The sequence below is a fragment of the Bos indicus genome, chromosome 9 (genome assembly GCF_029378745.1).
Source record: "Bos indicus isolate NIAB-ARS_2022 breed Sahiwal x Tharparkar chromosome 9, NIAB-ARS_B.indTharparkar_mat_pri_1.0, whole genome shotgun sequence".
Classification (NCBI taxonomy): Eukaryota; Metazoa; Chordata; class Mammalia; order Artiodactyla; family Bovidae; genus Bos; species Bos indicus.
The window spans coordinates 32,205,512-32,223,504 of NC_091768.1; the positions used below are offsets into that span (position 1 = coordinate 32,205,512).

The 17,993-nt window shown below is 43.3% G+C and overlaps 1 protein-coding gene across 10 annotated transcripts in view; it reads left to right on the forward strand.

Annotated features, from left to right (window-relative positions):
* The first annotated feature begins 643 nt into the window (after positions 1–643).
* The window catches only part of FAM184A (family with sequence similarity 184 member A), a 122,157-nt gene continuing 104,807 nt past the window's right edge, over positions 644–17,993 (forward strand). For all 10 annotated transcript variants that reach the window (XR_011568416.1, XM_070795896.1, XM_070795899.1 and 7 more), the window contains exon 1: positions 644–924. Coding sequence is in view for 9 of the 10 variants with exons in the window: in XM_070795896.1 (XP_070651997.1) it covers positions 766–924 (159 nt within the window). In the remaining variant the exon portion in view is untranslated. The remainder of the gene's footprint in view (positions 925–17,993) is intronic.

Here is a 17,993-nt window from a genome sequence, read left to right on the forward strand (position 1 = left end):
GGCACGCGATGATGCACGTGGAAAGGCTGGGTAAGTCTGCACGCGTTCGGCACACCGAAGGTCACCATGGCCCCGTCTTCTCTGGCCCGCGCGGCACACGGGACTTACCTCAGGCGGGCGGCAGCTGGGGCGGGGTGGAGATCGGCCCCAGCTGCGGGGGAAACACTGGCTGCCGGCGCGGCGAAAGGCGCCCGCACCTGCTGCGAGGCTGCGGGGCCCGCGGCGGCGCGGGGCGGAGCTTGGCTGCGGGGAAATGACGTCGCCGCCCCGCGCGCTCCGCGGGCCGCGCGCCCTGGTAACGGCGGCTCCGCGGCTCCCGCGGCTTCCTCCGTGTCCCCGCCTTCCCCCGCAGGAGCCCGCCCTGGCTCCTCCTCCCTCCGCAAGCCCCGCGGCGGCCGTCTCGCTGGGTCCCGGGTCCCAGTGGGAGCGGAACCTGCGGGGCCACGCTGCCCGCGTCGCTCCCGCCTGGCGCGAGCTGAAGAGCGGGCGAGAGCTGATCGGGCCCCGCCGGGCCGCCTCCGGACCCGGGCATCTGCCCCGCGCCCGAGTCGCCCGCGGCTTCGGGCCGGCGGGGCCGCCCCCGTCCCTGGACGGCGGTGACCAGGAGATCGCGGGCGGGTGGGTGCGGGCGGCCGCGGCCGGCGGTCGTGGCCGGGTGTCGGGTCCGGAAGCGGCCGCCCGGGCTCCTGCGTCCCAGTAGCCGAGGCTCGGCGGGCCGCCCCCCGAGCGCGGGCACCCGCGCCCCGGCCGGGGTCTGCCGGGAAGATGGCGACCCCGGGCATGAGCTGGCAGCAGCACTATTACGGCGGCTCGGCGGCCAAATTCGTCCCCTCGCCGGCCGCCGGGCAGCAGGCGGGGCACTGCATGGACTACAGCCAGGACATGCACCTGAAAATGAGCAAGAAGATCGCCCAGCTCACCAAGGTATGGGCGCGGCCGCGGGTGGACAAGGCGGAGACCCTGTGCGCGGCAGCGCGGGGCCCACCTGCCCGCCTGGGAGGCTGCGCGCCCCGCGCCTGGGGCGAGTTGTAAGGGGGCTGTTCTGGAAACCACGGCCAGAGACTTAGCTCCTAGAACCGTTCAAACTTCGGTGCAATGCCGGTGATGTTAATGAAAGCTAAACTAAACCCGACGGCACGGCTGGGTTTATGGGGCTTTGCACCCTGCTATCCTGGGATAAGCCAGCACGGAACAAATTAGGATCTCCTTCTTTAACTGCAGAATGAGAAATCACTTTACTTTTGCTCTCGTGCATGTGCCAAGGCTCCACGAGGCTTTACACTACTGTACTGTATGAAGCACAGTACCGTATTTACCCAACATGACCTCGAGTCTTCGAAATTCGTCAGTATCTTTTATTGGTTACGTCGTTAAGGGGGGAACATACCTTGCGTGTCATTTTCGGGATTTAATGAGTCATTCCTTATACCGATAGAAAGTCAAAGCTTTTCAGATGCATCATGTGTCTGCATCGAGTTAAATGGTTCAGTTTATCAGAAGATAGTTTTCAAAAAGCAAATAACACCGGTAGATTTGGCCAATTGTAGTTTGGGGTCGTCCTTGGCTGGTGAGTTTTTTCCTATTTGAGTAAAGGTTGTTAATGAGAAACGTTGGTTTCTGTGGAGCAGAAGCAATTTAGATTAATTACATTGCTCTGTTTAGATCTCATGATAAGTTTTTCAATGTCCATCAGGTGAGAAGTGATCCCTATCCGTGGTTTCTGGAAGCTAGTAGAAGTGATGGACCTCAGTTTAGTGTTTAAGCGGAGTTGGCTAAGCACTTGTTAGGAGCGTTGATATGTGAAGAGAGGTGGAAATGGTGGGGTTTGCTGCTAGAAAATCTCTAAAGTCTGATTCAACTCCAAAATTCTCATTATATAATTCCATTACTAGTTGGCACTTTTGAGAGGGTGAAGTAAGACAGTTAAAAGAAAAGGAAAGAAGGAAATGGAAATTAAAATGGATGACAATGAGGTAAAAATATTTTGGTGAAGAAATGTGATTGAGAGTAGAAAGAAGAATAATGGAAAGGACTAAAGCATGAGAGATCAAATGGAAGAGCAAAGAGAAAGGTACAACTGCCTAATTGTAAAACTCACCCATGAAAAGAGCAAGGCAACATCTGGGGAAGTTTTGTTTGTTGGTATTTGGTTTTTGTTTTATGTCAGCACCATTTCAGAGGTTGCTGTGTGTCCAGTTTTTACTGTTTTCTGTTGTAACTGGGGATTCCCAGATTCAGAAAAGGAAAGACCCAGGAAGGAAAAAGTAGTATTCCATCAGGGCATTTACACATTTGGGAGCTAAAAGCTAGGCTTCGTGAAATCATGTTTGGTCTTTAGAATACTTCCGGTCCAGATACATACATATTTATTCCGATTTTCTCTTATTGTGTGTTCAAAATAGCCATTATTTTTATTTTAGATTGTAACTGTCTGGGGCCCTGCTGTAAGTCATAGAAACATTCAGGAAGTTGGTAGTGGAACTGTGTACGGTTTAACAAAAGTAGTTTCTTTTCTCTCTAGCAAACTACTTTTCTTTTTACTTAGGCTTTTTTAATTTCCTGTTCTTTTATCAGGAAAAAAAAATCACAACTGTGAAAGGTGGGAGTATTAATAGAAGTTCTTTGCACTCCCCACCTCAGATCTAACAAAGCGGGAGGCTGCCCGCTGCCAGTGCTCACAGCACTGCTTGAGTGCTACATCTAATCTTTACTGAGTATCACAGGGACTGTCTGATTTAGTGTTTACACTTACAGTCTCTAAACACTCAGGCCGCCCTCTGTGCTCAGGGCCTCAGACATTTAATCTCTTCTACTAGAGTTTCTCAGCCTTGGCACTGCTGACACTTTAGACTGAATAATTCCTTGCTGGGAGTAGGCAGGGCTGTACTGTGTATTATACAGGAAGATAACCATCCCTGGTGCTATCCGGTAGGTGTAGTCCCCCCACATGCACACACAATAGCGGCAATAAACTTGTCTCCAAGCATTGCCAAATGTTCCTGGGGGAGAGGTGGGCAGGGATCATCCCGGGTGGAGAACCGCTGATTGACACTGAAATATCCCACTTGGGTCTCTTCACCTCTATTTCTAAAATAAGACAGGAGAATGAAGCAGCCTGATTATAGGACTCTTTCAGTCAACACCCTTCAGTTTCTGAAACATACACTTAAGACCTGCTGCCTTTATATACCAGTTTGGAAACTGTCGATTTTATTGTCAAATACACTTATTGTGGGCTTCCCTGGTGGCTCAGATGGTAAAGAATCTGCCTGCAATGCAGGAGACCCAGGTTCAATCCCTAGGTTGGGAAGATCCCCTGGAGAAGAGAATGGCAACCTACTCCAGTATTCTTGCCTAGAGAATTCCATGGAAAGAGGAGCCCAAATCTTATGACTGTGGGCTTCCCTGATAACTCAGTTGGTAAAGAATCCACTTGCAATGCAGAAGATCCCTGGTCGGGAAGATCCCCTGAAGAAGGAAATGGGCAACCCACTCCAGTATTCTTGCCTGGAGAATCCCATGGACGGAGGAGCCTGGTGGGCTACAGTCCACAGGGTCACAAAGAGTCGGATACGACTGAGCGACTTCACTTTCTTTCTTTTACACTTACTGTAAATTCCATAAGAATGATGAGTAATACATCAACTTTTACTAAACTAGGAAAAAGCTCACCAGAAAAGGATGATTCTAAACTACAGTTGGCCAAATCCTTGGTCATATTTGCTCTTTGAAAACTTATAGATTGAGCCATTTAACTAAATGCAGATACATAATTCATCTAAAAAGCCTTGTTTGACATTTTGTCAGGATAAGGAATGACTCATTAAATCCCCAAAATGGCATGCAAGGTATGTTTTACCTTCCTATCAAATACATAAATATTATTGGTGTCTGCTATAAGTTTACTAAGACAATCACATCAATAGAGGTATATGTTAATAGAACTATGGTGAACTGACCTGACAATAGCTTATATTTCAGAATTAGACATTATAAAGATAACCATTAAAATAGGGTTTCATTTCTTTTGGAAATGAGTCAACAGAACTTACCTCTTCAGCCTTATTGTTAGCATGGCTTGGGAATCTGACATACTGTCTTGAGTTGAAATGCCTATTCTACCATTTACTAGCAGTATGACCTTGGGCAAGTCATTAACTTCTGGGCTTTAGTTTTTTAATCTTTAAAAGAGAGATGATGATACTGTAACTAAGATAGTAGGCCCTTAATTCAGGCTGTCACTGAAAAGACAAATATACCAGTAAACAAAGTATTAGTAAAATACTGGCTAATATACTTTTTAAATGCTATTTCTTTTAAAAATAAATCATCCTGCATTAATGGCATTGTGTGATACTATATTTCTTTGTGGGTTTTCTGCTCGGCTCTTTAAATGTATATAGTAATTTTTCTAGTATTTGCATATCAGAGCTTAAAATATTCACATTTGCTCTCTGTTTTTGTAGTACAGTGTTAAAAATACAATATGCATTTTTCAGAGATTTGGCTGACAACAAAAGAAGGATGAAAGTAATCTACATTATAACACTACACATAGTAACATACATTTAACTAACCAAAAAGTCTCTAAACACATCTGAACAGAATTTTTTCAGATTCTGTTTTCTAAGAACCTAACCTCGCCATCACATGGAAAGAACACAGCAGTTCTTTAAGCATCTTTTATGTAAGGGCGCTTCGCTACGTGTTAGAGATGCATCAGGGAACAAGACAGTCTCTGCTTTTTAAAGTGAGTCTATTATATTTTGGTTGCTCATGCCAAATTTTAAAAAGTACTATTAGATTCCCGAGTCCTGTTGTGGCAGGTTTCTGGAATTGTTAATGACTGAGCCATCTCAAGATAGAGAAGCTGGATGGGCTGAGTTATGTTTTATAAGATCACATTTGTGTACTTCTCTGCTCTCCCCCTTGTCGACTCTTTAGTGCGTTTGGTTGAAAAGCAGGGCTTGTGGGATGAAATTCTAAAATGGCTTTATTTTTGTCATTCACTGCCCCTTTCAGTTTATGGATAAACTTGACTTTTCTGGTTGCTTTGAGATAATGCAAATTGTCCTTCAGTGACTAAGTCACAAAAATCTCAATTTGGTTATTAAAAAATGTCTAGTGCCAACAAATTAAAGCCCCAAACTGAACCTGAATTAAAGGTGAAGCTTCTCCCCCATGCCCACTTCCTAGCTCTGCCCATTGCAAGGGGGAAGATAATAATCGAGGATTTTTTTTCCTTCTGACTGGGCTTTTCTGTTTCTCCTTTGTCTTGCCAGTCCTTGTTTCTCATCCCTCCCAAGCTGGACAAGGAAGAAGGGAAGAGAGGAAAGAGGAGCAGCAACTCACTCACTCGTGCTTGAGTAGTACCTGGTGATTTAACTTCAGTGCTGTTGTAGACTTGGCGGGTGTTGAAAGTTCTTTCTTTTGCCTGTGGATCCTCTGCCTCCCATGGCAGCTGCTCGCCTCCCATTGTTTGACAGTGAGAATGCATCTATATTCTGGCTGATTTTTTATGTCCTCAGCTTCTTGGATCTGGCAGGACCATCATGTTCATTTTGCTGAGATCAGTTCAAGCTCCGGGTCACCCCCTGGGTTGGACCCAGATGACATCACCCCAGCTTGCTCTCTCTCTGTCTCATAGGACCCACACTGGTCCATAAGCATCATTCATTGTTTGTCCAGAGGGACTCTGGAAGTGGTCCCAATTCAGCCGTCTCTTTTTTGTTCTCATGTGCCTCTTCATCCAGCTTCTTACCCTTTGGAATTTCCAGGGATGAATCAGGTGCCAGTTCAGTATGTTGTTCAAAGTGCTTAAGACACATATCAAGCTCTTCAAGTAGTCCCATCAAAGCCTTTTCCTCTAGGCTTTAGGTGAGAGGCAGGCATCCATCTCCTCCCCTCTCCATAAGTGCAGGCAAGGGCACTTGTTCCTGTCCCTAGCTCCCCTGGAGGAACTCTTCTCCAGCCCCCACCCGTACTTCCCATGAAGCTTCTCTCACTAGTGTTGAGGGTAGGAGGGAGCACATCTCAACCCTTTACACTGCCTCCTTTGGAAATATTGAGAAGGTTCTGGCACCTGCTTTGGAATGTCAGTTGTCTATGGTTCTCAGCAGAAACTTCCCTTTTAATATCCTGTCGTTTTAGCTGCCCATCCAACACTTTTTTGGTTGATTGCACTTTTGATGCAGTTTAGTTCAGTTATCAGTTACAGACCTCCTAGTATAAGGTTGGGTATAAGGTTCCAAAGAGCAGGAACAGTTACTTTGTGTTTTCTGTGTTCAGCATCAAATCCTTCTTAAAAGTCTTCTTTTAATACTCAACTTATGTCTCTCCTCCTGAGAACTGCCCTGAGCAACCTGGACCTTTTTAGGTTTGCCTTGCTCTGATTTACTCTTAACATTTATTTTCCTTACTTCTCATTCGATACTTAATAATACAAGTTTGCAAACAATTTATTTTTGTTTCTCTTATTTGACTGTAAGCTCCTCAGCTGTAGAGACTGTTCATCTCATGTAACCTTAATATGAATCCTTTGCACATAATATAAAAGCTTAATAAATATTCACTGAAGATAGTGATGTGCCAAGAAATGTTGTTATATAGTAGGGAAAGTCAGTAAATATTTTTGAATTGTATCTACTCCTCTTGTGGATTAATACTAGATCATTTCAGCGGAGTTAAAATTTCTCTTAAACTATTTAAATATTTATTTGGCTTCCCCTTAAACTGCTTCTAAAAGCTATATAATTTTATTATTTTTGATGCAAGAATAAAAATGTAAAGCATGCTATCTAAAATATAAATATTATCATTTCAAAAGCAAGGATTGATATATCAAATTCTTAGCAAATATGGAAAAACAGTCTTTTGATCATTTAATACTAACTCTGCTTTTACTATATTCACAACCTGAATATGTTCATACAATACCAAAACCAGTGACATTTTCAAACAATTCTGTTTTCTCTGTTAAATACTTATTTCTCACTAGTTTGTCTATTTGAATTACCTTAGATCATGTTTCATAATAGTCTTTGGTTTGGATTATGACTTGGATTGTTTCAGCTTCAGTTCAGTTCAGTTGCTCAGTCCAACTCTTTGCGACCCCCTGGACTGCAGCACGCCAGGCCTCCCTGTCCATCACCAACTCCTGGAGCTTGCTCAAACTCATGTGCATCAAGTTGGTGATACCATCAACCATCTCATCCTCTGTCTCCCACTTCTCCTCCTGCCTGCAGTCTTTTCCAGCATCAGGGTCTTCTCCAGTGAATCAGTTCTTCACATCAGGTGGCCAAAGTATTGGAGCTTCAGCTTCAGCATCAGTCCTTCCAATGAATATTCAGGACTGATTTCCTTTAGGATAGACTGGTTTGATCCCTTTGCGCTCGAAAGGACTCTCAAGAGTCTTCTCCAACACCACAGTTCAGAAGCGTCAATTCTTTGGCTCTCAGTTTTATGGTCCAACTCTCACATCTGCACATGACTACTGAAAAAACCATAGCTTTGACTAGATGGACCTTTGTTGGCAAAGTCACGTCTCTGCTTTTTAATATGCTGTCTAGGTTGGTTATAGCTTTTCTTCCAAGGAGCAAGCATCCTTTAATTTCATGGCTGCAGTTACCATCTGCAGTGATTTTGGAGCCCAAGAAAATAAAGTCTGTCACTGTTTCCATTGTTTCCCCATCTATTTGCCATGAAGTGATGGGACCAGATGCCATGATCTTAGTTTTTTGAATGTTGAATTTTAAGCCAGCTTTTTCACTCTCCTCTTTCACCTTCATCAAGAGGCTCTTTAGTTCTTCACTTTCTGCCATAAGGGTGGTGTCATCTGTATATCTGAGGTTATTGATATTTCTTCCAGCAATCTTGGTTCCAGCTTATGCTTCGTCTACCCTGGCATTGCGCATGATCAGCTTGATACATGCCAAATGTAGCATCTTTTTTTCCCCTCGTTTGTTACATTGCAGCTTTGCCATTCTACTATGCATTAGCTTAGATGTAATCTTTTAGTCATACCAGAGTGGTTTGAATTAATTACTAATGGGCACAAAAGCATGATATGCCATTAACATTAATCGATTGTCTAAAAAGTTATAAAGGGACTGCCTTTAGAGTTAAAAGGTTTTTCTTCTATAGAAGAAACCATAGATTCTTACCAGACTAACCCTCTCATTTTATAGATATGGAAGTTGAGGGCCTCAAGTCATTTGAAGATTATACAGCTCATTATAGGTAGATTTTGGATTGGAACCCAGGTCTCTGGAATGGTCTAGGATATGGGCAGCCGCACTCTCAGGGCTCCTATTGTGTATGCCTTCCTTCTACCTGATGTTACCCACTCAGTTCCTCAGAAGCCACGGAGCTGTTTTTCCCCACTTTGGAACCAGGTTTTGCTTACCATTTGCATCACAGCCCTGATGAGAGTGAAGCCAACGAGCCTCTCCCTTTCAGTGCACAGTTTCTGGACATGTGGGTTGTACAGTTTGTAAATACGGCTTTGGTAAATTTGGAACAGCTATTTTTCCTTTTTTGTATTCCCAGATAAATGTCATAATATTTTCATGTTTTATTAACAGCTTTAGTCATTCCAGACTTAAAAGCTATTTTAATTACATTGATTTAGATACTGTCATACTTGGTGTCAAAGTTACTACTATGTTGTTGTTGTAAATATTTATCCTCTGACTGCTTGCTTTCTTAACTGGATTATTGCCTGTGGTCCCATTTCTGAGGGCAATAAGTTGAAAGTTTTCCGGTTTTTCTTCTCCCACCCCCACCTGTTTTGTTTATGAAAATCTTTTGCTGTCTTCTAATTTCCAACCCCTTAAAAAGTAGTATGAAGGATAAGAGTTTGGCAAATGTGACTGAAACAATTTATTTTAATTAATAAGTAATTTCATATTGTTGTTGTTCAGTCAGTCAGTCGTGTCTGACTCTTTGTGACCCCATGGACTGTAGCACGCCAGGCTTCCCTGTTCTTCACTGTCTCCCAGAGTTTGCTCAAACGCATGTCCGTTGAGTAGATGATGTTATTTAACCATCTCATCCTCTGTCTCCCCCTTCTCCTCCTGCCCTAAACCTTTCCCAGCCTCAGGGTGTTTTCCAATGAGTCGGCTCATCTCATCAGGTGGCCAAAGTATTGGAGCTGCAGCTTCAGCATCAGTCTTTCCAATGAATATTCAGGACTGATCTCCTTTAGGATAGACTGGTTGGATCTCCTTGCAGTCCAAGGGACTCTCAAGAGTCTTCTCCAACACTACAGTTCGAAAGCATCCATTCTTTAGCACTCAGCCTTCTTTATGGTCCAACTCTCACATCCATACATGACCACTGGAAAAACCATAGCCTTGACTAGACAGACCTTTGTTGACAAAGTGATGTCTCTGCTTTTTAATATGATGTCTAGATTTGTCATAGCTTTTCTTTCAAGGAGTAAGCGTCTTTTAATTTCATGGCTGCAGTCACCATCTGCAGTGATTTTGGAGCCCAAGAAGATAAAGTCTGTCACTATTTCCATTGTTTCCCCATCTATTTGCCATGAAGTGATGGGACCAGATGCCATGATCTTAGTTTTTTCAATGTTGAATTTTAAGCCAGCTTTTTCACTCTCCTCTTTCACTTTCATCAAGAGGCTCTTTAGTTCCTCTTTGCTTTCTGCCATAAAGGTGGTGTCATTTGCATATCTGAGGTTATTGATATTTCTCCCTGCAATCTTAATTCCAGCTTGTGCTTCATCCAGCCTGGTATTTCGAATGATGTACTCTGCATAGAAATTAAATACGCAGGGTGACTATATACAGCCTTGACATACTCCTTTCCCAACTTTGAGTCAGTCTGTTGTTCCATGTCCGGTTCTGTTACTTCTTGACCTGCGTACAGGTTTCTCAGGAGGCAGGTAAGATGGTCTAGGTATTCCCATCTCTTTAAGAATTTTCCACAGTTTGTTGTGGTCCACACAGTCAAAGACTTTAGTCAATGAAGCAGAAGTAGATGTTTTTCTGGAATTTTCTTGCTTTTTCTATGATCCAACAGATGTTGGCAATTTGATTCTGGTTCCTCTGCCTTTTCTGAATCCAGCTTGTACATCTGGAATTTCTTGGTTCATGTACTGTTGAAAACTAGCTTGAAGGATTTTGAGCGTTACCTTGCTAGCAGGTGAAATGAATGCAATTGTGTGGTAGTTTGAACATTTTTTGGCATTGTCCTTCTTTGGGATTAGGATGAAAACGGACCCTTTCGAGTCCTGTGGCCTCTGTTGACTTCTTCAAACGTGCTGCCATGTTGAGTGCAGCATTTTAACATCATCTTCTTTTAAGATTTGAAATAGTTAAACTGGAATTCAATCACCTCCACTGCTGCTGCTGCTAAGTCGCTTCAGTTGTGTCCGACTCTGTGCGACCCCATAGACGGCAGCCCACCAGGCTCCCCCGTCCCTGGGATTCTCCAGGCAAGAACACTGGAGTGGGTTGCCATTTCCTTCTCCAATGCGTGAAAGTGAAGTCGCTCAGTCGTGTCTGACTCTTAGTAACCCCATGGACTGCAGCTCACCAGGCTCCTCCATCCATGGGATTTTCCAGGCAAGAGTACTGGAGTGGGGTGCCATCGCCTTCTCCGATCACCTCCACTAGCTTTGTAGTAATGCTTGCTAAGACCCACTTGACTTCACATTCCAAGATGGCTGGCTCTAGGTGAGTGACCACATGATCATGGTTATCTGGATCATTAGGAACTTTTTTGTACAGTTCTTCTGTGTATTCTTGCCACCGCTTCTTAATCTCTTCTACTTCTGTTAGGTCCTTGCTGTTTCTGTCCTTTATTGTGCCCATCTTTGCATAAAATGTTCCCTTGGAACCTCTGATTTTTTGGAAGAGATGTCTAGTCTTTCCCATTCTGTTGCGTTTTCTCCATTTCTTTGCACTGTTCACTTAAGGCTTTCTTATCTCTCCCTGCTATTCTCTGGAACTCTGCATTCAGTTGGGTATATCTTTCCCTTTCTCCTTTGCCTTTGGCTTCTCTTCTTTTCTCAGCTATTTGTAAGGAATCCTCAGACAAACACTTGGCCTTCTTGAATTTCTTTTTCTTGGGGATGGTTTTGGTCACCACCTCCTGTACAGTGTTACAAATCTCCATCCATAGTTCTTCAGGCATTCTGTCTACCAGATCTAATCCCTTGAAACTATTCATCACTTCCACTGTATAATCATAAGGGATTTGATTTAGGTCATACCTGAACGGCCTAGTGGTTTTCCCTACTTTCTTCAGTATGAGCCTGAATTTTGCAATAAAGAGCTGATGGTCTGAGCCACAGTCAGCTCCCAGTCTTGTTTTTGCTGACTGTATAGAGATTCTCCATCTTCAGCTGCAAAGGATATAATCAGTCTGATTTCAGTATTGACCGTCTGGTGATGTCCATGTGTAGAGTTGTCTCTTGTGTTGTTGGAGGAGTGTGTTTGATATGACCAGTGCAGTCTCTTCCCAAAACTCTTTTAGCCTTTGTCCTGCTTCATTTTGTACTCCAAGGCTAAGCTTGCCTGTTACTCCAAGTATCTCTTGACTCCCTACTGTTGCATTTCAACCCCTTAAGATGAAAAGGACATCTTTTTTTTGGTATTAACTCTAGAAGGTCTTGTAGGTCTTCATAGAATTGTTCAACTTTAGCTTCTTTGGCATCAGTCATTGGGGGTATAGACTTGATTACTGTGATGTTGAATGATTTGCCTTGGAAACAAACTAAGATCATTCTGTCATTTTTGAGATTGTACCCAACTAGTGCATTTCAGACTATCTTGTTGACTTTGAGGGCTACTCTATTTCTTCTAAGGGACTTTTGCTCACAGTAGTAGATATGATCGTTAAATTTACCTATTCTGGTCCATTTTAAGTCCCTGATTCCTAAAATGTCGATGTTCATGCTTGCCATCTCCTGTTTGACCACATCCAATTTATCATGATTCATGGACCTAACATTCCAGGTTCCTATGCAATATTGTTTTCTTATAGCATCGGACTTTAGTTTCACCGCCAGACACATCCACAGTTGGGCATCCTTTCCACTTTGGCTCAGCCTCTTCATTCTTTCTGGAGCTATTTCTCTGCTCTCCTAGTAGCATATTGGACATCGACTGACCTGAAAGACCATCTTTCAGTGTCATATCTTTTTGCCTTTTCATACTATTCATGGGGTTCTCAAGGCAAGAATACTGAAGTGGTTTGCGATTCCCTTCTCCAATGGACCACTGTTTGTGAGGCCCTGACTAGCAGGGACATGCCCTTCAACTGCTCCACATAGCTGTAGGACATGCCCGGCGCCCTGGTTGTCCCACTGCGGGTCCTCTTGAGTGTGTGAACCTTCACCAGCCACTGGGTGTCAGTCAGCACGGCACCTAGGGGCCTGGGCAAAGGCCCTGCTGGAGTTGTTGGCTGGAGCTGATGGATGATGACGGATGGCTAGGAGTGGAGGGCTCCTGGCCTTTCTGCTGCCGCCGGCCACCCCGGGCCAATCCGCCGCCCAGGAGCTTCAAGGAGTGAGGAGTTGAGAATGGAGTAGCCTGGATTTCTGTAAAGCCAGTTAACTTCCAGATGACAATAGGAAGTGGTAGAGGTGGGGTGAAGTGGTAAAGTACTGTTGTTACTCTGCCCCTTCAGTTTATCTTATGAGATTACAAATCTTTTTTATCTGTAAGCAATTAAACTTGAGTATTATGCTGTGAAAATGGGGTTGATGGGAAAAATAGAAATTCTTAATGCCATACCTGTTTTTTCACCAGCGGAAGTTTCTATCCTTTAGGCTACTTTTGAATGAAAAGAGCAATAAATCTACTGGAATTGGTGTCCCCTAGTCCTTTTGAGCAATGGCACCCCACTCCAGTACTCTTGCCCGGAAAATCCCATGGACGGAGGAGCCTGGTAGGCTGCAATCCATGGGGCCGCTGAGGGTCGGACACGACTGAGCGACTTCACTTTCACTTTTCACTTTCATGCATTGGAGAAGGAAATGGCAACCCACTCCAGTGTTTTTGCCTGGAGAATCCCAGGGACGGGGGAGCCTGGTGGGCTGCCGTCTATGGGGTCGCACAGAGTCGGACACGACTGAAGTGACTTAGCAGTAGCAGCAGCAGCCCTTTTGAGGAGAGAAGAGAGAAAATTGCCAACTGAATTCAATTTTTTTTTTCATTTTGTAAATAAAAACAGTTTTATAAATGTGTGGAGGAAATACTACTTTTGGGTATGGTGTGAGCCATAAAGGTTTTTTGCTGTATATATATATTTTTTAGATTGACCTCATAGCTTAATGATCCTTTAAAATATTTTGGAAAGTAGTCTCTGACTGCCAATCAATTACTATATAAAAATCAGTTTTGGAAACAGCAATCTTTGCAGGTTGAGGATCACCAGTTATAGTCAGTATCTGGTATACTTAATATTTGAGACCAGAACAAAAGTTTTAGAAAATAGACCTTTTATTTTTAGCTTTCTATTAAATTACAACAGTGTAGTTTAATTACAGACAATGCAGAGTATTGTCATTTGTAGGCCTCATACTTACTTCATTGATGATTACATCTTTCTCTCTCACAAAACTTTAACAAGACTGCATTAAAAGTAATGAAGTTGAATATGTACAAAATTTTTGTCCTGTATCTTTTACTACTGGCATCTGAGATATTTTTTGGCCTGTATCTTTTACTACTGGCATTTGAGATATCAAGGGAGACTCAAACCACCAAAGGACCTTTGTGTGTGTGTGTGCTCAGTCATGTCCATTGCAGCCTCATGGACTGTAGCCCACCAGGCTCCTCTGTCCGTGGGATTTCCCAGGCAAGAATACTGGAGTGGGGTGCCATCTCCTCCTCCAGGGAAAGGATCAATAGTGGTGGAAAAACAAGACCTAGTGATTAAGAGTAGCACTTGGGATTTGGATAATAGATTCAGCTATTAACACCTTATTTATTATAAGGGAGATAGTATTTTAATGACTTAAAAATTACTACTCTGTATTTCTTTACGTGTACATCTCTGTTTTGAGGTTTCAGAAGCTTTGAAAACAAAGTTTGTTCTTAAAGTACATTATAAAATGAAGTCACTCAGTCATGTCCAACTCTTTGTGACCCCATGGACAGTAGCCTGCCAGGCTACTCCATCCATGGGATTTTCCAGGCAGGAGTACTGGAGTGGGTTGCCATTTCCTTCTCCAAGGGATCTCCCCAGCCCAGGGACTGAACCCAGGTTTCCTGTGTTGCGGGCAGACGCGACTGTCTGAGCCACAAGGGAAGCTCGTAAATGAAAGTTGCTTGGTCGTGTCTGACTGTTTGCAACCCTATGGACTATACAGTCCATGGAATTCTCCAGACCACAATACTGGAGTGGGTAGCCTTTCTTTTCTCCAGGGGATCTTCCCAACCCAGGGATTGAACCCAGGTCTCCTGCATTGCAGGCGGATTCTTTATCAGCTGAGCCACAAGGGAAGCCCCAAACAAGGTTGAAGATCCCAGAGGGAAATTAGGTGCTAGTCGTTCAGTCGTGTCCGACTCTTTGCCACCCACGGACTGTAGCCAACCAGGCTCCTCTGTCCATGGGGGATTCTCCAGGTAAGAATACTGGAGTGGGTTGCCATGCCGTCCTCCAGGGACTCTTCCCAACCCAGTGATCGAACCCAGGTCTCCCACACTGCCGGCAGATTCTTTACTGACTGAGCCACCAGGGAAACCCTAAAGTACATTGCTAATATTTAAATTATCAGTAAAATTGCTAATTTCAGTAAAATATTAGGATAAATCCCAGATCAAAATTGTTGAGAGAATGAATTATTTTAGTTAACCAGATGCTGCCATGGGAATTAATGATTTTTTACCTTCCAAAATAATATGCTTACATTTAAATCATACCATTCATAAATAATATGGAGTCTGTTTCCACTCCAGATCCTTTTTGATAATCAGTACATTTATAGGAGATTAGGTCAGACCTATACTAATGCTATGCCAAATGCTTAAACTTTATTTCTGAATAAATTCTGTTACTTTCATTTTTATTTGCTATATCTCTCTTGTAAAATGAAGTGCAAAGTTTGAATATTTGCCTACTCTAGATATTGAGCTTTTTGGTTGGAAAGATTTATCTTATTCTGGTCAGTGTGTGTGTCTGTGTGTTCATAGGTATTTGCATTTTTCATCTCATTTCTCCTTAAGCACAGTCTTAACAGAATCTTATGTCTTTCAGAAAACATTTCATAACCCAAACGCTAAACAGTATTCTATTTTTATTCTTAGATCTTTCATCTAGTGAAACACTGTGTAATTGAAGTACCGTATGTGTTTGTGTGTGTTTAATATAATGGCCTACTCAGAGCAGCAAAGGAAGATATGTTGTTCACTTGCTAAGTTGTGTCTGACTCTTTGGGACCCCATGTCCTGCAGCGTGCTACGCTTCCCTGTCTTTCACTCTCTCCCAGAGTTTGCGCAGTCACGTCCATTGAGTCAGTGATGCTGTGGAACTGTCTCATCCTCCGTGGCCCCCTTCTCCTGCCCTCAGTCTTTCCCAGCATCAGGATCTTTTCCAGTCAGTCAGTTCTTTGAATCTAGTGGCCAAAGTATTGTAGCTTCAGCATCCATCCTTACAATGAATATTCAGGGTTGATTTTCTTTAGGATTGACTGGGTTGATCTCCTTGCAGTCCAAGGGACTCTCCAAGAGTCTTCTACAGCACCACCATTTGAAAGAACCAGTTCTTCAGAGCTCAGCCATCTTTGTGGTCCAGTTCTCACATCCGTACATGACTATTGGAAAAACCATAGCTTTGACTGGATGGACCTTTGTTGGCACAGTGATGTCTTTGCTTTGTAATATGCTGTTCAGGTTTGTCATTGCTTTCCTTTCAAGGACCAAGTGTCTTTTAATTTCATGACTGCAGTCACCATCCACAGTGATTATGGAGCCAAGAAAATAAAATCTGTCACTGCTTCCACTTTTTCCCCTTCTACTTGCCATGAAGTGTTTGGACTGGATGCCATGATCTTAGTTTTTTGAATGTTTAGTTTTAAGCCAGCCTTTTCACTCTCTTCCTTCACCCTCATCAAGAGGCTCTTTAGATCTTCTTCACTTTCTGCCATTAGAGTGGTATCATCTGCATATCAGAGAAGGCAATAGCAACCTACTCCAGTACTCTGGCCTGGAAAATCCCATGGGAGGAGCCTGGTAGGCTGCAGTCCATGGGGTCTTGAAGAGTCGGACATGACTGAGCGACTTCACTTTCACTTTTCACTTTCATGCATTGGAGAAGGAAATGGCAACCCACTCCAGTGTTCTTACCTGGAGAATCCCAGGGATGGCAGAGCCTGGTAGGCTGCCGTCTATAGGGTCACACAGAGTCAGACACGACTGAAGCGACTTAGCAGTAGCAGCAGCATCTGCATATCTAAGGTTGTTGATATTTCTCCCAGCAGTCTTGATTCCAGCTTGTGCTTCATCCAGCCTGGCATTTCTCATGATGTACTCTGCATAGAAGTGAAATAAGCAGGTTGATAATATACAGCCTTGACATACTCTTTTCCCTATTTAGAACCAATCAGTTGTTCCATGTAGGGTTCTAACTTTTGCTTCTTGACCCAAATGCAATTTCTCAGGAGATAGGTAAGGTGATCTGGTGTTCCCATCTAAGAATTTTCCACATTTTGTGATCCACATAGTCAGAGACTTCCATATAGTTGATGAAGCAGCAGCAGATATTTTTCTGGAATTCCCTTGTGTTTCTATAGTGCAATGAATGTTGGTAATTTGATCTCTGGTTCCCCTGCCTTTTCTAAACCTAGCTTGTACATCTGGAAGTTCTCAGTTCACATACAGCTGAAGCCTAGCTTGAAAGATTTTGAGCATAACCTTATTTAAATATGATTAAAGTGGAATGTGCAGATCCATAAAGTTGGTAAACTTTTGTTGAATGTCTAGTCCATGAAAGATTCTATGCTGGGCACTATTAATACTGTCAATTTACAGGACTGTTTTTAGACTACATATTTTTCCCATTTTTTCCCATGGAGTTTTGAGAAAATGTGACCAGAATAAAGTAGGTGAACATTTTAATCAAAAACTATAGTAATTTGATGATTCTAAATGTTTAATTTGGAGAAGGCAATGGCAACCCACTCCAGTACTCTTGCCTGGAAAATCCCATGGATGGAGGAGCCTGGTAGGCTGCAGTCCATGGGGTAGCGAAGAGTTGGACATAACTGAGCGACTTCACTTTCACTTTTCACTTTCACACATTGGAGAAGGAAATGGCAACCCACTCCAGTGTTCTTGCCCAGAGAGTCCCGGGGACGGTGGAGCCTGGTGGGCTGCTGTGTATGGGGTCACACAGAGTCGGACACGACTGAAGCGACTTAGCAGCAACAGCAGCAAATGTTTAATTATGTGCAGCTTTTCCTGTTTGATTTGTTTGTTTTGGGAAGGATATATATATATATATATCTGATTTTCTTAGATAAAAATTTAAGATAAATAATTAATTTTAGATAAATAGTTTAAAGAATAGTGTTGACACATTCTCTGGTTACAAATCTCTGTAGTGAGCAGGGGTAAAAGGAATGAGGGAAGTTTCAGTCTTTTGAACCGCAGGAATTAATGGATATGTTTTGGGTTTCGGTCTCTTGTGGATGGGCCTAGAGAGGCAGCCAGGCCCGCCATATGAGTCAGACATGTGGTTCGGTGGCTTAGACCCCAGTTTGAATTTCTGCTTCACCTCTTAGTAGGCTGTGACCCTTGGTAAGTGTTTTAACCTCTCAGAGCCTCAGTCTCCTTGTTTGTAAGATAAGAATGATAAAGTCTATCTTCTAGAATTACTGTAAAGATCAAACAAGATAATTTGTGTAGGGAATGCATGCTAAGTCGCTTCAGTCTTGTGTCCGACTCTTTGTGACTCTATGGACTCTAGCCCACCAGGCTCCTCTGTCCATGGGATCCTCCAGACAAGGATACTGGAGTGGGTTGCCA